The 15,808-nt window shown below is 36.2% G+C and overlaps 1 protein-coding gene across 1 annotated transcript in view; it reads right to left on the bottom strand.

The window, feature by feature from the left end:
- ITFG1 (integrin alpha FG-GAP repeat containing 1) overlaps nt 1-15,808 on the bottom strand; it is a 266,570-nt gene that overhangs the window by 82,347 nt on the left and 168,415 nt on the right. Inside the window, exon 12 of the mRNA XM_070613598.1 lies at nt 15,127-15,235. Coding sequence (XP_070469699.1) covers nt 15,127-15,235 — 109 coding nt within the window. The remainder of the gene's footprint in view (nt 1-15,126; nt 15,236-15,808) is intronic.

The following is a 15,808-nucleotide window of genomic DNA, read 5'->3' on the forward strand; positions in this document are numbered from 1 at the left end:
AAATTAGTGGTTACCTTTATGTGAAGTGGGTTAGTAACAAATAAGAGGGCATGAGGAAGCTTCTGGTTGCTGGTAACACGTGTTTCTCGATCCGGGTGTAATAATATGGGTGCATTTACTTTGTGAAAATTTATAGACCTGTGTACTTATGTGTACTTTTCTGTATGTTATATTTCAATAATATGTTCATTTTAAAAATGCACATTTATTTTTAATGCTTTCATTTTTATGAATTTATCCTACAGGATATTCACTGTGCATTATTTATAACAACAAGAGACTGAAAATAATCTTGATATCAATAAAGAACTTATTAGATTGTGTTGTATCCATACTATGTGATACTATTAGTAGCTAAAATAATGTAGCCATACTACGTGATACTATTCAGTAGCTAAAATAATGAGGCAGCTCTAGATTATATTACTATGGTATAATCTCCAAGATATGTTGTTAAGTGTAGAAAGCAAGGTCTGGAACTGTCATTTATGTAAAACAAAATTGTATACACATATATGCTTGTATATTCATAAAATATCTTGGATAGACACTAAGAAAAGGTTGTCTTTGGGAAGAAGAATTGGACCATTGGGAGACAGGCATGAAAAGGAGACATACTTTTCACTATATACTCTTCTGTATTGTTTTCATCATTTGCATGTACTACCTATTTTAAAAACTAATTACTGAGAAAAATTTAGAGCTCTCAGCTGAACATGTGGCAGACTAGACAGTGTCATACGCTGGTGGGAATATAAATGCCTACCACTTCTGGGAAAGGTAATTTGGTATTATCTACTAACATTAAAAACATAGCCCCTCAGGGCTGGCCCATGGCTGAGTGGTTAAGTTCGCGTGCTCCGCTGCAGGCGGCCCAGTGTTTCGTTGGTTCGAATCCTGGGTGTGGACATGGCAGTGCTCATCAAACCACGCTGAGGCAGCATCCCACATGCCACAACTAGAAGGACCCACAACGAAGAATATACAACTATGTACTGGAGGGGCTTTGGGGAGAAAAAGGAAAAAATAAAATCCTAAGAAAAAGAACGTAGCCCCTCAACTCATCAGTTTCATGTCTATGAAACATTGGAAACCACTTATGTGTCCACCAAAAGAGCAAATGCTAAACAAATTGTGGAACATCTATAGTAGTATGGAATGACATGGAGCGATTAAAAGAAGGAGGGAGACCTGTAAGTCATGACTTGAAAGGGTGTTTATACTCTCTTGCTAAGGTGAAAAAACAAGACGTAGGCAAATATGTTTAGTAAGATTCTATTTACAGATGTATGTGTTGCATGAATCTCACAAATATAAAATTAGGTAAAAGAAACCAGACACAAAGAGTACATACTACGTGATTGTTTTTACAGGACATTCAGAAAAGGGAAAGCTAATCTATGGTGACAGAGATCAGAATAGTGGTTACACTTTGGTAGGGAGTACTGACTGAGTGGGGGGATATGAGGGACCCTTCTGAGGTACTGTAAATATCTTGATCTGGGTGTGGCTGTGATTTTTTATTTAAAATTTTTATTTAAAATTGCACCAAGCTGTATACTTTACCTTATTTACTCTGTACACCCACTGCTACCACCTTCTCTCCACTGTCCCATCGCCTCATGCCTGGATGACTGCATTCCGAGGTGGTCACCCCAGGGCCGACCTCTTAATTACGAACACCTAGCTTCTCCCTTTGAACACTGCTGCAAAAGTCATCTTCTTAAACCACACAGTTGACCACAGGCTCTCTCTATGAAGAACTTAAACAGTAAATCGTGGTGGTTAATTTTATATGTCACCTTGACTGGGTCATAGGGTGCCTAGATATTTGGTCAAACATTATTCTAGGTGTTTCTGTGAGCTTGTTTTGTATGAGATTAATATTTAATTGGTAAACTGAGTAAAACAGATTGCTCTTCATAATGTGGGTGGGCCTCATCCAATCAGTTGAAGACCTGTGTAAGAATTATCCAGCCTAATGGCTTTCGAAGTGAAACATCAGCTTTTTCTGCTTGATGAACTGGCACTTTGATTTTTCCTGGTTCCATAGCTGCCTGATGGCCTTTTGACTCAAAATGGGACATTGGCTCTGCAGATTTTGGACTTGCCAGTTCCCATGACTGTATGAATCAATCCTTTAAAATAAATCTCTCTCTCTCTCCTCTATTGATTCTGTAGTACAGTAAGTATTTGCAGTTATTGCATCACTGACAAAATCTTCTCTTTGCCATAGCTGCCCTTTCAGCAATGGATACCATCAATATTCTCCCTTAGTAATCTTCAACCTAGTGCAAGAAAGTGAGTTTCTACTTCTCACCATCTGCTCATTCTCTATTACTGTGATCATGGCCTCCCACCTGGAATGTTACACCACTACCCATTTTGGTCATTCCAACTCTTAATCATCTTTCTGGATATAGGTTCTCACCTACCATCTCCAAAGAAGCCTTCTTTGACTTTAATAATTTTATAGCAGATATAATTCCATTTCAACATTTGAGTACAAAGCACTTTTCACTGTCCTTTAGCTATTTTACATGCATACATCTTCCTCTTCCAAGTAGACAGATGCTTATTGATAGTAATAAATGCCTGCTACGTAAATGGGTAGATCCTCACTGAGAAAAACTGAGTAATTAATGTTCAAAAGCCAAAACAATAATGTGCAATGTGGGAGAACATACTGGATCTAGTGACTGGAAGTGCTAAGAAATGGATCTGTTTCCAAAATCCCCTTTACAGACACACACACACCTACTTTTTATAACGTTATTGAGATATAAATCATATACCATACCATTCACCCATTTAAAGTGTCCTATGCAAGGGTTTTTAGTATATTCCTACAGTTGTGCAACCATTACCAGAATCAATTTTCATTACTTCAAAAAAGAAACTTGTGCCCTTCAGCTGTCATGCTCCAGTCCTCCATTCCCACACCCAGCCCAAAGCAGCCACTAATCTACTAATCACCTACTGTGTCTATATACTTTTCTGAATATTTTGAGTACGTCATTGTAGAAAAAATTAAAAAATATAGATAAGTAAAAGGAAGAAAATAAAAATCACTTGTGATCCAACCATTCAGATATTGTCATCAATTTGCTGTAAGTATCACATTGTCATAGACTAAATGTTTGTGTCTCCCCAAAGTTCGTATGTTGAAGTTCTAACCCCTAGTGTAGCTGTACTTGGAGGTGGGGCCTCTAAGGAAGAAAGTAAGGTTAAATGAGATCATAAGGGATCTGAAAGGATTAGTGTCCTTGCATGCTTGCTCTCTCCTGACATGCACAAAGAGCACACAACGAGACGGTGCCCATCTACAAGCCAAGAGAAGAGGCCTCAGAACGAAATCTACCTTGCAGGCACCTTGATTTTGGACTTCCAGCCTCCAGAACTGTTAGAAATAAATTTCTGTTGTTTAAGCCCCCCAGTCTGTGGCACTTTGTGATGACAGGCAGAGTAGACGAATACACATACTTAGTTTCTTTTTAGTTTTAAGTAAATGAAATCAGGCTACACACAATTTTGTAATCTTTTTGGTTAATGTAACAAACTTTTCTAATATCATTAAATATACTCTACCATATAACTGCATGGTATTCCATTGTATGTATGGATGGATACATACACACATATACGCACGCCCATTCTCCTCATTAGGACATTTAGGTTCTCCTCCATTCTATAAGTCAACTTAAATTTTTCCTCTTAAAAACACTGAAAGATCGCCTTTATAGAAATGGTACGTTATGGATAAATCTTTGGTGCATTATACACAAATTTCTGGCACATCTCTGATAATTTCCTCGAGATAAATTCATAGAAATATCTTAAAGCTTTTGGATGTATATTGCCCCGCACCTCGTTTTATTTCCAGAAGGGGAAACTGAAGCTTGGGCCCATACATTATTCAAAGTCACAAAGCAAATGGAACTCTTTTGAAAGACCATGTGGCCACTACTCATTAAAAAGACATATTACCCTACTTTTATGGGAGATGGGAAATCAATGAACCATTGGATTATTTTATTTTCTGTGTAAGATAAAATGTCTGTGTCTTGTTTAGCATAGTTGAGAGTATTTACTCAAAATTATGTAACAGTGTCTTTCAGTTTGTATATAGCAAGCTAAAAATTGGTTTCCTGTGTCTATTTTTGTTTTTTACAAGACTTCTTCTGTCAAATTTGAAGTTTCATATTATAGCAATACAATCAAAATGATAAGACTTAAATGTATCATACATATATACATATCACACATTTTTGTCATATATATTATACAAATATATGTTTTATAAAAAGAGATGTCTACATAATACAAATAGAATATGCATTTCCTTGGTTTTTGCAACCACAGACGCAAGAAGCAATGATACTAATCCTTGAGCTTAATTAATTTTCCGGTTGATAATATTGTTTAATTAGGAATTCAGAACTCCCAAATACTATCATAAAAGTTAAACTGTTCTTAGCCTGAAATTATTATTTCAGCCACAGACAACTCCAACTTTTCCCAGCGCTGTTGGCGTGGCTGCCGCAGCAGGTGAGGCAGACTCAGACTGCATGGTTTCTGGGCTCAACTAGCTGTGTATATTAGATATAAGACAGAAAAAGAACGTTTTTAGCTGTGTTCAGTAATTACACGGCTCTTTAAGGGAATACTACAGAAGAGCAGAATTTGACTTTTAGCTTTGGCTCTATCCCTAAATCTCCCTGTGACTCACCCTTTAGTTTTCCTATCGGAAAAAAAGGGGCACATCCGCACTTCTTACTACTTTCTTCCCCTCTTGAGTTAACAAAATTAAAAAAAATCTGAAAAGTGTTAGGTTTCCTCAAATGTACAGGTTGTATAAAGAAAATTTTTATTTTCACTTCTCATATTTTTCAGTATATTAATGTGACAGGCTTATCAGTACAGTTTAAATCACAGCTTACTAAAATTAGACACAACTTCAAAAAGAAAGAAGTGAACTAAACGTTGCTGAGAAACACAATATAGCATATATTTTATATATGTGTTTATAGATGCGTTAGTTCATCTTATTAATAGTTTTTTTCTGTTAGTTTCTATTCATATTAGATTAATTATACTAAGTCTACAGACCATGAGTGTTCATCAAGAATAAATCCCAAAGTGACTATCTGATACCAACATTGGCTAAAAACCATATGCTTAGCTCCTTTCAGGCACCCTATTCATACAGGAGACAGGAAATTCTATCTAGGGCCATCTCCTGCTGTGTGAACCAACGCGAAGTGTGGGCATGGTGGGCATGAGAGTCTTCACTTCTCTCTGTTTTACAGTTTAGAAAAATCTTTAAAACAATGTGGTTGGATAAAATGATTTATAAGGTTTACACAAACTCCCAAATCCTATAATTCCGAACTGGGATCTATCTTGCTATTAGGTAGTGTTAGGCACTTCACATCCACCCTAGCACAGAGGGAAGTGGTTTGATTTTAAAGGGCCCTTTTGTGTAAGTTTGCTCATATATGACAAAATTATCTGGAAAAGTGGAAGCCTTGAATAGGCAGGGTCTGAATGAATGAGGCTGGATCATGGATGATGCATACTTTCTAAAGTCAGAAATGCAGAGGAGAACCAGGAGTATAACTTGTTATTTTATAAGCTAATTTTCTCCTTTCTCTGTACACAAAATGTAAGATTATACTATTTTTAAAAGTTACACATTCTCACATATTTTCATTTCAAAATTATCAAATACAGATACTACTCTATGAGACAACCCACGTAGACACCTGGCGGAGGGCCTGGCACAGGAAATATGATAAATATTAGCTCCTGTTGTTCAGTTGTTGAAATAAACTATGGATTCTATAATTCTGGATTCCAGGATTTAAAACTATCAGCTTTCACTGCTGCAGCTTCTTTTGGTGTTCTTGAAACTTTGGCAACCAGCAGAAGCAAGCAGAAAATGCTCAGTGCTTATTGCATTTATATCTAATAATTGGCAAAGGGTACAGATTTTTAAAATACTTTTCCAGATTTTCCAAATGCTTTGCAATAGGCTGCCCTTTTTTTTGTAATCAGAAGACAAAACGAAATAAATGCCAAACCAAAACTTTACCAATAAAAAAAGGAATAATGGTTTAAAATTCTCTCGCGTAATCAAAGAAGTAGAAGGGTAGACTGTCATGGCGTTTCTACAAATGTCCCCCTGAAATTACAATTTTAATACCCTGTAATGTTAAACTTACGAACAAGTAAAAAGTACCGGCAGTCTATTAAATCAGTGCAAGAATGTAATTTCCCCAGTGACATCAGAGTAAACATTCCATCCTTTGTGCTTTAGTCAGGAAAGACCCCACTACTAAACGCTCTAAGACAGAATTTATTATTTTTACAGCAAAAGCTCACCTCCTAGAAGTGGGAAGTTATACATTTTTCTAGAAAAGCATATGGTTGTGAGTGAAGTAAAACATTTTTCTTAAGCACCTATAACAACAACGGGGAAGGTGTGCTGAAATGCATAAAGAGCCCATATGGAAAAGGGAACTTTAATGGGGCGGATACCAGTATACAATTCCAGCCTTCCACTATTTGGATTTTTCGCCACTGTGAGTTTCTTGAAGTCAAGAACTGTTTTCATTTGTTTGGTTTTTAAGTTTCCTCTATGCTTCTCATTTCAAGTATCAATAAATGTTTTCCTACTATCTACTTGATTTTGGTTGAACCAGAGTCTAATTTTTAGAAGTTTAAAGATTTTTAACCATTTCATAAACTTTTGTAAATTATTAGTATTTGTAACCATATTCAAAATTCTATATAGATTTAACATTTTATAATATCCTTTTAAATAAACTGTTATAAAAAGTAATTTCTAATACTCCTAGACTTTGAAAAACAAAGTTGTTTTCAAAAGATTTACACAATAAAAGAAGATAGGCTATTCACAGAATTAAATGAAAAACTGTAATTAAAATTCTTAATGAGCTATGTGAATTACCGGTTATTAGTAGATTACATTAGTTTAAAACATGACTACTGGGATGTGCAATTCATAAGTTTTCTTTAAAGTGACAAAGCTTAGAATCTTGACATTTCATGTTAAACCACACTATACATTATAGCCCACGTATTCTTACAGATATTTAAAGTACGTCCAGCTTTGTCATTCAGTTTACGTTGGCTACTTTTCACAAATGCCAGAACCAAAAAATAGCAATAATCATGCATAAATACTGTAAAAACCAAGCCAATGTGCAGGTTGGGAAAAAGATGAGTAGAAGAAAGTCAAAGTAGTAAAGGTCAATACTGTATAATGGTTTTAGGAGCATTTAAAATAAAAAATCCTTGTCTGGATTATGGGTCACTCTTCGTATTCATTCTCTGAAAACGTTTTTAGTTTTTGTTTCCTTAAGACACATGAATACAAAGCAAATATCATAATCAAATATGTGTGAAATAAAGCCCCCCATTCTTGTCATTTAGACATTATTTTAGACACTATATGGAAACCTCTTTTTGTCTGTTATTGATTACCTATCTTTCACATATTTTTCTAAATTAAAAAATTGTATGCTCATCGTAAAAAACAAATACAGAAACATATGAAGCAAAAAGTGGATCAGCTTTCAAGTAATTTTGACCCTGTTCTCTTCATGTGCAAACACATCAAATATTAAATGTGAGAGGTATATGTTGTATGCACACATAATTTTTTATACACATAAGTATATTTTTATACACATATAATGTTAAAATTTTTGCTAAATTCGGGCGAGTCTTGACCTTTAAAAACATATTTGGTTCATGGTAAATATACTTGAAAAACTTTTAGTAAATAATCTGCATTTTAATGCAAAACATAAATATTTACTTCAATTCTCTAAATATCACTACAATGACTAAAAAAGCATGAAAATAAAAGTGTGTGGTCATCAATGGCAGATATTTTAAGTAATTTCTAAAGTTATTAAATAGGTAAATAACATTGAGAAAACAGCCGCTTAGCGCTGAGCAGGTCAGAGAGTCAACGGGGCCACAGTGGCTGGACTCCCAGCAGACCACTGAAAGCCTGTAACCTCGGAGCTGCGGCAGCTGAGAGCAAGCCATGGCGGGGCTAGGGGAACACAGCGGAGCCGAAGGACTCCCAGAACTGTGCCGAGGCTCATAGACGGGGGAGCTACATTTGTCACTTGGAGGTTCTTGCTAGCTAAGTAAAATGGGTAATTTGCTGGTACTTATACATAGGGTCCTAAATAATTTTAGAGTATTGCCAAAAAAACCAAACCTCTGAACCCGTATGGTGCAATAATACAAAATGGCTCAGCAAAGCAGTGAGACTGCCTAATAAACTGTGCCCCCCGTAACTCTCCTCCTCTTCCTCCCACTGGAAAGCACAACTCTGCTCAGACTCAGAGTCTGATGACGCCCCACGCTGAGGCCATGGGCGTGGGTAAGTCAGGTGCTCTTGGGGTGCCCATCACTAGTGAATCTCACAGAGTGGCTGCAGTTCAGCACCAAGGCATCACTTTGCTGTGTTATGTGAGAACCTCAAAGCCACCATTTTGCTCAAATACGTCCACCTCTGCTCAGCTCCCAGCCTGCACGCCCTGAGGAGCTCCTGCACGGGCAGGGGAGAAAAGGAGTAGTGGGAATTGTCTGCTGGGCAGAACTGCATGTGACACAAGTGCTTTTGCTACCCACATTACCCTTCAACACTGATTCTGTTTACAAATATAAGCAGAGAAAAATTCTCAGACACATGAAAAAAACTCAACAGCTTAAAAGAAGGAAGACCAAAGTGAGTAATCAGATAAACGGTCCCTACCTAAATAGGACAATATGTGGGAAAAGGAGAGAATTTCAAGACTATCATACTATTTGCAAGAAGAAAATGGAACAGTATTATATTTATATAGCAAAATTAGTGTTGATATGTAACGGCAAGAGAAAGATATTTTAACACATACCAGTACTCAGAAATATATTAACCTACGTACAAATTTCTGAAAGTCACTTGAGGAAGCACTCCACTAAAAGAAGCAGGAATTCGAATGAAGAAAGGAAAAGATGTGGTATCTAAGTGAAATGGTGGCAATAAAGCTGGTAAAACTTGTTAAGTTTAAATAACCACTGAAAATATGGTTGTGAATTGTCAAAAAGGATTTGCAAAACAGAAGTCACAAAAGGTAAAACAAAATAAATCATCCAGAAATAAACTTCCACATTGTTTCAATAAAATCTGGAAGCAGGCAAAAGAATAAAATGTTTTAAAGGTCTCATCTTATTTGGGAAGTAAAAGGTGAAGATGCAGTTACAATTTTAAAAGTGCCAGGGAAATATAGGTTCATATACGCGTCTTAGAAATTTGAGTTCAGTATTAGTAAGATAGAATTAGAATGCAGAACCTCCAAGTGTAGCTGGCAGGAATGAGAAAAAAATTAGAGCTAGGAACTAGTTCTGATTCAAGGGAGCTAGGGAACCCCACAATTCTGCAGTCCACAGGGTCCCCTGTCTTCACACAAGTGTTGGGAAACCGTTCTGTGATCTGTGGCGTTGCGGGAATCAGCAGGGAAACAGGCAGAAGGATAATTTTACCCTTCCCCAGCCACATATAAAAGCTTAAGTACCCAAATTTCCTCAACTGAACAACACTGACATTTAGCACAGGCTGGTTTAAGCATTAGAGTAACAGAATAATTTCAGATCAAAATCAACCCTGGACATCATAGACAGCTTTTTAAGGGTAATTACATACTAGTAACTGTCTGACTTAGGGCAAACAACTACTAATCGAAAGGAAGAGTGGAACGGCACCTCAAAACAGCTAGAAGGTTATTTTTCCCAAATGACTGCTTTAAATTGGTATCTCACTCCCCATGACCTTTCTGTAAAGTATGTTATGTTAACATCTTTATAATGCAAATATAATTTATATAAATGTAAAATTTATATATAATATATATAATGGAAATATAATTACTTGTTTTCTAAAACTAAAACCTCCTGCACCAACTTGGCTATTTCTGGGTCTGAGTGTGGAGACGTGAAAAAACTTTCCCTAGGCTACTGTTACTCAGAGGGCAGTGCTGCCCATTGGTACCCATCCTGACTTAGACGAGGAAGTCACAGGCCACAGATTCTCAAGAGACTCTGTGGATTTTAAACTTTTTACATGAAATTTTTTAAACATATACAAAATCAGAAAGAACAGTATAAAGAACCCCACTCACACTTCACACGACTTCACTTGTCAACAACATCTATATTCCGTTTCCTACATCCCTGGACTACTTTAAAGAAACACCTCAGACACGTCTTTTCATTTTCAAGTAGTCTGTTGTCTCATTATTTAACTCTTTAAGTAAGTTTGCTTTATCCCCAAGCAGGACCATAATGTGTTTATAAGCATTCTGTTACTACAGTTAGAATTTATGGTCTGCTTTAAGGACAAAAACTGTTCATAGTTTTATTAGGACTAATTGTTTTTCATTCAACAGATACTTATCAAGGGTCTACAACATATCAGACACTAGTGTCAACAGACAGAAGTAACTAAATATACACATTTTGATTTCATACAGAACAAATTTTCCAGCAACTAAACTGACTCAGAAGAAGTGTGTGCTGCTGTCCGAGGAGGTGAGCTTTACTGCAAGGCATTCAAGAGAAGCTGGCTGAGATGGCACATTGGGTTGGACTTGGGCAAGATGCCTTCTGAGGCCTTTCTCATCTCTAAAATTCCCTCATCTTTTTGTAATTTTTAAAAATGTAAATGAACAAATACCAAGGAAGGATTGAGGATCCTAAATTATATGTATGCATTTTTCTACATGGACAATTTCCAAATGATCAATTAAAAACAAAAAAGGTGAGACTGGCTTCTGCCTCACACTGAGAACGGCCTTCTCTCTTTAGCATTTCATTATTATTATTATTATTACAGCTGGGAATTGGAATCCCTTCTCAGTTAGGAAAACCCTATGCTCTGATTCACTTCTGCCTCCCATGACTGACAACCTCTGCTTCGGAAAGGGCCTGCAGACTCAAGCAGGGCACAGCGGCATTGCACGCCCTCGTGGCAGCTGACAAACCTGTGATAAGTAGAGTATGAAGACAATCAAATTTTTTAAGAGTACAAAACAAAGAATATTTAGTAGAAAAGTAGTTTTAAGGCTTGAATAAAAGGGTGCAGGGTGAACCTGATTTGTCTTAACCACATACAAATTAATATCTCTCTCACCTGAATTTTTCCTTACCCCTCAATGACTAACACCTGTTCTAGAAAGCACTAATCTTCAATCCATACAGATAGACACATGGACACACCAAATTCAGATGAACTAAGTAATAAATCTGTGTTTTTTTGAAAGCTTCAAACTTGAGAAAATAGTTTCTTTAAAGCACACTGGCAAAACTCCTACAGCTACAAATCTTACAGCTATCTCATTAAACAGAAAGAAGATACTTTGAAAGAGAATTAACTTGAATTTCAAAATGCATTTTTGAAACAAATAACATTTATTCTAGGTTGGAGCAAATGGTCATTTTCACAGCATCTCCTAAGGTAACTAGAGAGAACCCTGCTCTTACTCACTACACGTTATTCTTTCTGTGTACTTTTGGTGTTGTAAGCCTGGGAAATTAAGTTAGAGTTTCCAGTCACAGAGAGTCTGAAAAGATGGGTAGACTTGAGAAGTTAAACCAGGGCAGGGTTAATTCATTCACTAAGGCTCAATAAATTCTCTTTTTAAGAAACAAAGTATTGACTAGCTGTGTCCCTGATATCAGAAAATGGGTAAAGGTGGAAATGTGTCCTTGAATTAGAGTTCATATTTTGGTGGAATGCTTCCTAGAGACAGAACATGGGGTGAGAGGCATCAAGTGTTGCTTTGGTACTAGAGGAAACACTTTTAAATCAAGATAGCCAATCAATCTGTGCCTCAAAAAGTAGCCGGTCATTTGTCTAACATATGTCCTGAATGCCTCCTCTTATGCCAGGCCCTGAGTTAGGTACTGGGGAATCACAGACAAATAAGACATAGACACTAACCCCCAAGCTGCTTAGACTATCACAATATACTCGGAGAGAAAGATGGTAAGCAAATGACCTAAATAAATACATTATTTCAGAGTGCTTCTCAAATATCCTGGGATGGATGGAGGCAGGGAGGGGAGACGATTATGTGTGACACTAAAATACATGGGAACTAAGAGCGTGCTGTCATCACAAAGGACGATGATTCTAGTGATCCAAGGGCACAGAGCAGATGTTGAGATGTTTGCTTTTGTTGAATCTCCCGTTGGCAACCAAAGCCTGCCTTAGTCAATGGCTGTACTTAGTATTTATCGGAAGGGATCAAATTCCAAACTGTTACTCCAACAGCCTTGTATCAATTAAATGAATCGAACCAGGTTTTTCTAATTACATATACATTTAGGGTTGCTAAGTTTTAAGGATTCCTAGTCTTCTTATCTGGAAAATTAAAAGTTCAAGGAAAACCACTGAGAAAAAAACACACTTCAAACTAAAGAAGCTAATAGCATACCAAATATATAGAATATTTAAATTTTTTTTAGCTGTAAAACAGTCAAATAATACCTCCTTCAAATGGCAAAGAGAAGGAGAGAGTCACATGGATAAAAACTATAGAAATGGTTAGACTCATAATATCTATTCTGTGGCTGCAACAGTAATGAAGACAAGAGTTACTCCTAGTTCATTCAAGTAAGAGTGAATTTGCTGGTTAGAAAGAATTAGATTTTCTGCCATTTTTATTTCTCAAATAAATCTCCCAATAATCTTTCATTATTCTGTTGCTTTTCTGTGTTCAGCTACTTGTACCCATTTCAAAATGGTAATATTTATATGAAATACATGTCATCTCATTAACAGATGAACTGATGTGACTGTCTTGATGTCAACTATAATAAGAGTAACCCAAAAAGTTACCTTCCAACACCAAATCATGATAAAGCACTCAGCATACTAGAAATAGGGGAAACGTCCTTAACAGAAAACAGAGTATCTACAAAACATCCACAGCTAACATCATACTTAATGGTGCAAGACGGAATGCTTTCCCCCTAAGATCAGAAACAACACAAGATGTCCACTCTTACCAATCTTATTCAACACAGTGATGGAAATTCCAGCCAGAAAGAAAAAGAAAAAAAAAAGGCATACATTTTAAAGGAAGAAATAAAACGGTCCCTTTTTGCAGATGAGCTGATTGTCCACGTAGAAAATTGCATGCAATCTAAAAAAACCTCCTAGAACCAATAAGTGAGTTGAGCAAGGTTGCATTATACAAGATCAACACACAAAAATCAATTGCATTTCTATATACTAAAACAAACATGTGGAAACCAAACTTAAAAACACAGTAACACATCACTTCAAAAAAATAAAATACTTAGGGATACAGTTAATAAAACATGTGCAGGGTCTCTATGATGAACATGGGTGGCAGGTGGAGGACATGACTAGCATGGTTGGCAACAGGTAACAATGAACAAATAGGTAAATATATTGAGGAAAATGGGAGCTGAGTTTCTCAGTGCTAGCAAAGATATCTACAAACAGAAAAGATTAGAAAGAACCCTTGAAATGTGATGTTGGATTAGAAATGGAAGTTAACGGTATGAATTCATGGTTTTATAGGATATGTATATGCATGTGTGTGTGTGTGTGTGTGTGTGTGTGTGTATAAATAATATAGATGTGTGTATTTGTGTGTTGTATCTGAGTGAAGCCATACTTGTATTTCCTAGCTCTGTCCATTGAGAGAACCTAGAAGAAAGGACAACCCAGTAGCAACCAGCACAATGACTATGCAAAACTTGGTTTTTAAATATTAACCTCTACTAAAAGAAAGCAGGGCTCCTTGGAAAAAGATCCACTTCTACACTTAGGGCAAGGGAGGTAAAGGATGAATCTGGTGTACCTTGCTATGCCAGAAAACATGTCAAAAAGATATAGCAGCCAACCTAAAGGAGCTCCTACTGCCTCCATAGGGAACAATTTGAAAATTAAAAGATTTTATTTATTAAATAAAATATGAATACACAGATCTATACTGATAAATGAATACATAAATATATGGGAGAGAAGTGAAAGATCTTCTTTTTTCTTTTTTTTCTTAAAGATTGGCACCTGAGCTAACATCTGTTGCCAATCTTTTCTTTTTCTTTCTTCTTCTCCCCAAAGCTCCCCAGTACATAGTTGTATATTCTAGTTGTAGGTCCTTCTGGTTGTGTTATGTGGGATGCCACCTCAACATGGCCTGATGAGTAGTGCCATGTGCATGCCCAGGATCCAAACTGGTGAAACCTTGGGCCACTGAAGTGGAGTGCATGAACTTAACCACTCGGCCATGGGGCCAGCCCTGAAAGATCTTCTTATGGTAGAATGCCAACTAATAAATGTAGAAGGAATGTTGGAAATAGACAACATTCTTTGACAACTATCATATTGGTTGATTTAGGCAGAAGCGGGCAATGGACTCTCGCTAGTAGGTAGAGATTTGAGGAGGAAAAAGATTAAAGTAGTATCAGAATACCTCTCCAAAAAACACTAATCAATTACAAGGAGGAACATATTGAATTTAAGCTGGATAAACCTGGTGGTCATCAAGATGACCAGATGATCAAGGTCAACAACATGGTGGCAGGGCAGGTCAACATCACACTTCCTGCTTCCTGACATAATGCATGGAGAAGTGCACAGCATTGGTTCTGCAATTCTGTAAGGGGAATTTCTGCAAAGAACGGACGACCTGAGTCGGGTAATGAGGAAAGAGGGTTATCTTACAGAATGTAAGCCCTGTATTCTTTCAAACTGATAAGAACATGAAAAAGAACTGTTCCAGATTGAAGAAGTCTGCAAAGATATGACAATTAAATGCAATAGGTATTCCTGGACAGAATCCTGGACCAGAAAGAAAAAAGTCATTGTTGGGATAGTTGCTGAAATTTGAACAGGGTCTGAGCACAGGACGGTAGCGTTGTATTGAAGTTGATTTCCTGATTTGGAGAGTCGTAAATAGGTTATGTAGGAGTGTGCCTCACTCTTTGGAAAATTTGTGTTAACAGAGAGAGAATACAAACTTAAGGTTAATATTTAATAATAAAATATATAAAACAAATACTCACCAATAACTTTCACAAAATAAGCATCTGCTTCAAAGTTATTTTTTAGTGTATGGATAGCAAAATCATTCTTTGTATATCCTTTACTCAGTACTATAATGTCCAAGATTCCCTGGAAAAAAACATAAAAAAGGTAAGAAGAAACTACTCAACTGACTGAGAAAAAATGATGAAAAAGCATGGCATGTTTATCATGTAAATATAAACCTTATTTATTCAATTCAACATTCAAAATATATAAAAAGTTGAATAGTAAAATATAAATAAAATGAAAAAATCTGTAATTTTAATCTCTGGAGATAATTGTTAGCATTTTAACATATTTCCTTCCATTCGTATTTGCATGAATTTTTATAGGCCTATGATATGGACTGCCAAACCATTTCCAAACATCAGAGAAAGAAGAGTATCTTTTCATCTGTCCTGGCTACTACAGCATATTATCATTTTCTTTTTCCTAAAAAACGGGGAAGCTTTGCTAATTTTATCAGTGGGAAAAAAAGGTGTGTTCATTTCCATTCCATTGACTCTTAATGAGGTTGATCATTTATGGTATTTTTTCAAATGTTAGCCACTTGTGTTTTTTCTCTAAATTGACTATGTTCTGTTTTTCCAGAGGGAATTTTTGGTGACTTATATCAGTTTGTATAAACCCTTTTTTATATTAAGGATATTAATTATTTGA

The sequence above is a fragment of the Equus przewalskii genome, chromosome 3 (assembly GCF_037783145.1).
Source record: "Equus przewalskii isolate Varuska chromosome 3, EquPr2, whole genome shotgun sequence".
NCBI classification, from domain to species: Eukaryota; Metazoa; Chordata; class Mammalia; order Perissodactyla; family Equidae; genus Equus; species Equus przewalskii.